Genomic DNA, 5000 nt, shown 5'->3' with positions numbered 1-5000 from the left:
TATATATATATATATATATATATATATATATATATATATATATATATATATTTATATGTATATAAATGTATATATATATATATATATATATAAATATAAACTATGCATATGTAAAAATGTATATATATGTCTACATAAAAATGTATATATATGTCTATATGTATGTATATATATATATATGTATATATATATATATATTATATATTTATATATATATATATATATACATATATATATATATATATATATGTATACATAGTTATATATATATATATATATTTAAATATGTATATATATATGCACTCTTGATGAATATATGCTCACAGCAAAATTAAACTTGAAGACTGGGGTTGTTATGCCATTCTCTTATAAGGGTTTCTTTCAATTGCTGCTTGGTAGTGATGATTTCTTTAGCAATTTCCCATTTTTTGAACTCCAAAGAATTTGTATTGGGTTCATATCCGGTGAATTCTTGGGCATTCTTAGGAATGCTGTAACACTTCTAGCTTTATGGCACGGTGCTAAGTCATGCGTGAACACACACCCTTCATTACCAGGGACCTAAGGCAAATTTTTATCTTGGACTTAGGGCAGTAGCCGGTTTTCCAGTACTCGCTTGTACTGATCCTGCTATATGATCCCTTCCATAGTGTAGAGTTAGCATATACCCTTGGCTGAGATCACAGATTACACCATTGTACTCACAGGATGTTTAACTTTTTCCAAAAGGCAGTCCTGGTGAAATTTTTCTCCTGGGTGTCGTCAAACAAATGAGCTTTTATCCATCAAAATTTGGAATGTTAACTCGTCCGAAAAGCAGACCTGTAAAACATTACAAAGATACTTTAATCATAAACCTATCATTTATCTGGTTTCTTACAATATTATAAATTATATTTACTCCAAGCACCATATCTACTTCAAGCACCATATGCTGATATTTTCTAGTCAATTCTAGTCACTTTTTATTCAAGGTTTCTGTTAAACATGGTTTTTTGGTTGGACACGCTCCATTAAATTCTCTTTATCCTTTTGGAGACGTTAATTCCTTCATTGTTTATCATTGTCTTCAGTTGAGCCACACTTTTTCTATTTCCAATACAGATATCCATAATTTTATGGTCACGTGGAGTAGTGATCCTATTTCTATCACTTTTGTCTACACTGTCTAATTCTAGAGGCACATTTGCATTGATTTTTTTTTAAATTTGGCTCACTACTGACTTTGAAACACTTGCAATTACTGCTACCTCTCTCTGATGATGTGTAATATGAAGAAGTAAGGTTTTTTCTTCCCGTCTTATTTTTGGGCTTAAGTCTGAAGACTTGTCCACACTAAAAAAATCAATGAGAGGGGAGAATGGTTACAAGTCAGAATTTATGCATTAAAATTATCAAAATTATGAATTAATAACCATAACTCATTAAACTATTAACTAATACTTATAATAGGTTTCAATAGATCTAAACTCGAAAAATTTGCAAAAAATTGTTCCAAAAATTAATAACTTAAATCAATTTTTAATTTGCTCCAACCACACTTTTCAATAATGGACAGCTATTTAAGTAATAACCTAACTTTTTGACAGATAGGGTTGACTGACACCATTGCATCAATTTAAAAACAATTATAAATATATTAGTAACTAAAATACACAAAAAAATTGTTTAAATTATTTATTTGCTTGCAAAAAGCATTAAAACTTTAAAATTACTTAAAAAGTATAGTGTTTCCCTTAAAATTTGGGAACCTACTGTATATATATATATATATATATATATATATATATATATATATATATATATATATATACATATAATTATAAAAATATTAGTTTTCTTTATTATATTCAAAAATCTTGTTCATTATTTAATACTGTTTGTAATATTTTTAGAAGAATCATTTATTACAATGTTTTTTACAGTTTTTACTAACTATTCCAATTGGTTTACCAGAGATGACTTAACTTTTGAATGAATAAAAAAACTTTAAAACTATTCATATAAAAAAACATAATATTAGTCTCTTAACCTAAATAAATAAAGCATTTTTAGGTTATTATAACAAACTATTTTGATAACTTACCTTGATAATTAGTTAGCAATTTTAAAAGCCCTAAAAATTATAACAAATAATTATTAAAAAATAATACATATATAAATAGCCAATATATATATAAATAGTTATAATAATAATATTGGTTTAGTTTAATATATTCCAAAATCTTGTTTATTATTCAATACTGTTTGAAATATTTATAGAAAAATATCTACTACAATGTTTATACTGTTTTTACTAAGTATTCCAATAAGTTTACCAGAGTTGAGCTTAATTACAAAAAGAATAAAAAAATTTCAAAATTTATTTATATAAAAAGTCAACTTTATTTTTTTAAACTATATATATATTATTTTTTTAGGTTATTATAACAAACTAATTTAAAATCTTACTTGGATAATCAGTTTGCAATTTTGAAAGCCCTAAAAATTATAACAAATAATTAATAAAAGCATCATGTATTGGCTTTTTTTAACAAAGCTAATTTAGTTAGAGAAGGTTTAAAACAACACGCTTAAATAAAAAATGAAGTAGAACATTTAATTGTTTCTTAGAAAATGGATTCTTTGCAATTAAATAATTTATATGTTAAAAATTATGTTTTTAAAAACAAAATTTTTTAAAGATTAAGTTAGTTTTAAAAAATTTTATTTTTAAAAACTGATGTTTTTTAAAAATAAAAATTTTTTAAATTTTTATAAGTTTTTTAAGTTATAGAAACATAAATAAAAAGTTTTTATTACAATTCAAAACTTTAATTTATAAATATTATTTTATAATTTTATATTACACAACGGAATTCCTGAATTATTGACAAGTCTAACAATTAAATGTTTTAGTCATGAAGTTGAATAAAAAATTATATTTAGTACTGGACCATCAAATATCGATTTAAATGATTTTAAACAATATTGCACGCGACGGCAAAAAATTTTAAATTTCGGGCTTAAAATTTGGCCATGTCCGCTCAAATAATCATTTTAGCGGTGTTCAAGGATGATCATGAGATGTTCCGATGTTTTTAAATTAGATAACACATACTGCATTTCTAAACATAGTTTATTGCGGTAGAGAAGTTTGAAACTTGGATTACTCGGTCCTAAGAACTAGTCATGACCATATAGGTTATCATTTTTTGGTTATTTATAGCTGAACCAGAAACATCTGAATGGTTTTTCAAGATGCTACATTTTGTATGTCAAAAACTTAGTAATTGGTATCAGGATGATTAAATCTGGCTAAATATGGTCTCTAGTGGTGTTTATGATCGCTCAGGGATGGGTGGTGATTGGTTATCAAAATTTTTTCGCAATTTATTTCTAAAAATATTTTCGCAAATATTTTTAACATATTTTTATATGTATATGAATATATAAATATATATATATATATATATATATATATATATATATATATATATATATATATATATATATATATATATATATATATATATATATATATATATATATATATATATTTATATATATATATATATGTTTATATATATACATAGATATATATATATATATATATATATAAATATATGCATATATATATATATATATATATATATATTTCTTTGAAAGTCATTTTCTTGTTATACGTTAAAATATGGGTAGAATTCAATAAATTCTATAGAAATAAACTTTTTTTAAAATATATAAATCTATCGCAATCAGCGTCATCAGGAATAATAAGTAATATAGTTACAACGAAATCGTTATAGTAAATACAAACCCTTAAAAAGATAGCACTAAAAAGCCGAAAAATAATACAAAAATTTTTTATAAATAACTGACGTCAGCAGATTTAATAAAAAATGGCCCCAAGGTTTTAGTTGTCACGTTATCACCGTCATCCCAATTGAGAACCACATCACCTTTTCTAGTTATATCAATACCTAGCTTTGTCTTTGTTCGAGTGACTCTCTGATTTTCCGAGTTACCAATGTCTGGGGCTACAGATAATGTTTTGGGGTGCAACCAATCAAACTTACCATGACATGTTTTGGATTGTTCAGTTGCACCCGAACTGGACCATTTTTCCTTTAAGCTGTTTTTATGGTGTTCAATACATCTTTATATCACCTTCTTTTTTTTAGTTTCACCAATGTATATCGAACCGCATGAATATTTTAGCTGGTATACGCCAGGGTTTGTGTTTAGTGGTAGTTTAGTTTTTATTGCTGCAAAAAGTATTTTTTAAATAAAAAGTTGATGTGAAATTAACCTTTATGTTTTGTTTCCGAAATTCTTTACGAAGTTTTGGACCAACAATTGGTATCCAAGGTAGTTTTATAAAGGGTTGGGTATCTAATGGTTGACATGTAGTGTTTTTTGAGCCGTTGTTTAAATAGTCAATAGTAATATTATTTAAAATGTTCTTGTCGTGGTCATTTTCGACAAATATGTCTATTAGAAATTCAATTTCTTCTTGAAGGTGTTTTTGACAGCATGAATTCTTTTTGCACGACATAAAAATCCTTTGAAAACGCCAATAATAATGTTATGATTAATGTTCGAGTTAGGTTTAAGTTGAACATTTGTAACAGCTTCTTTTCGATGTATTTGAAAATCATAAGCTCCAGAGCCTGTAATTGTAATATTATTATCTAGGTAATTGAGTTGTTTGAGGTCGTTTTCAAGTTTCACTGTGTCTACTGTAGCAGTGTCTCATTAAGGATGTTCAGAACATTCGTTGTTGTTTTATTGAAGCGAAGCGAGCGTGACAATCATCTACATATCTCATGTAAGTTTTTGGTTCGGATGTATAAACAATTGCTATGTTAAGGGCCTTTCTTTCTATATTTTTTAAAAACGCTTCCTCCATAACAACCATTAAAGATAAACCTATAGGACCTAAATTAGGTATTACTCGGATATTGTTTTCATATAAAAAATAGCATATACTTAATGAAAGTTAAATTAATTGGTGAATG

At 25.6% G+C, this 5000-nt stretch overlaps 1 protein-coding gene across 7 annotated transcripts in view; it reads right to left on the bottom strand.

The window, feature by feature from the left end:
* Positions 1–5000, bottom strand: part of LOC136082347 (uncharacterized) — a 448050-nt gene that overhangs the window by 401891 nt on the left and 41159 nt on the right. For all 7 annotated transcript variants that reach the window (XM_065801362.1, XM_065801364.1, XM_065801367.1 and 4 more), the window contains exons 6-7: positions 2452–2481; positions 2087–2116 (exon numbers count right to left, since the gene is read on the bottom strand). In XM_065801362.1, coding sequence (XP_065657434.1) covers positions 2087–2116; positions 2452–2481 — 60 coding nt within the window. The remainder of the gene's footprint in view (positions 1–2086; positions 2117–2451; positions 2482–5000) is intronic.

This window comes from Hydra vulgaris, chromosome 07 (genome assembly GCF_038396675.1).
Source record: "Hydra vulgaris chromosome 07, alternate assembly HydraT2T_AEP".
NCBI lineage: Eukaryota > Metazoa > Cnidaria > Hydrozoa > Anthoathecata > Hydridae > Hydra > Hydra vulgaris.
Note: the sequence above shows the minus strand (reverse complement) of the source record. Positions and strands in the feature narration are given on the sequence as shown.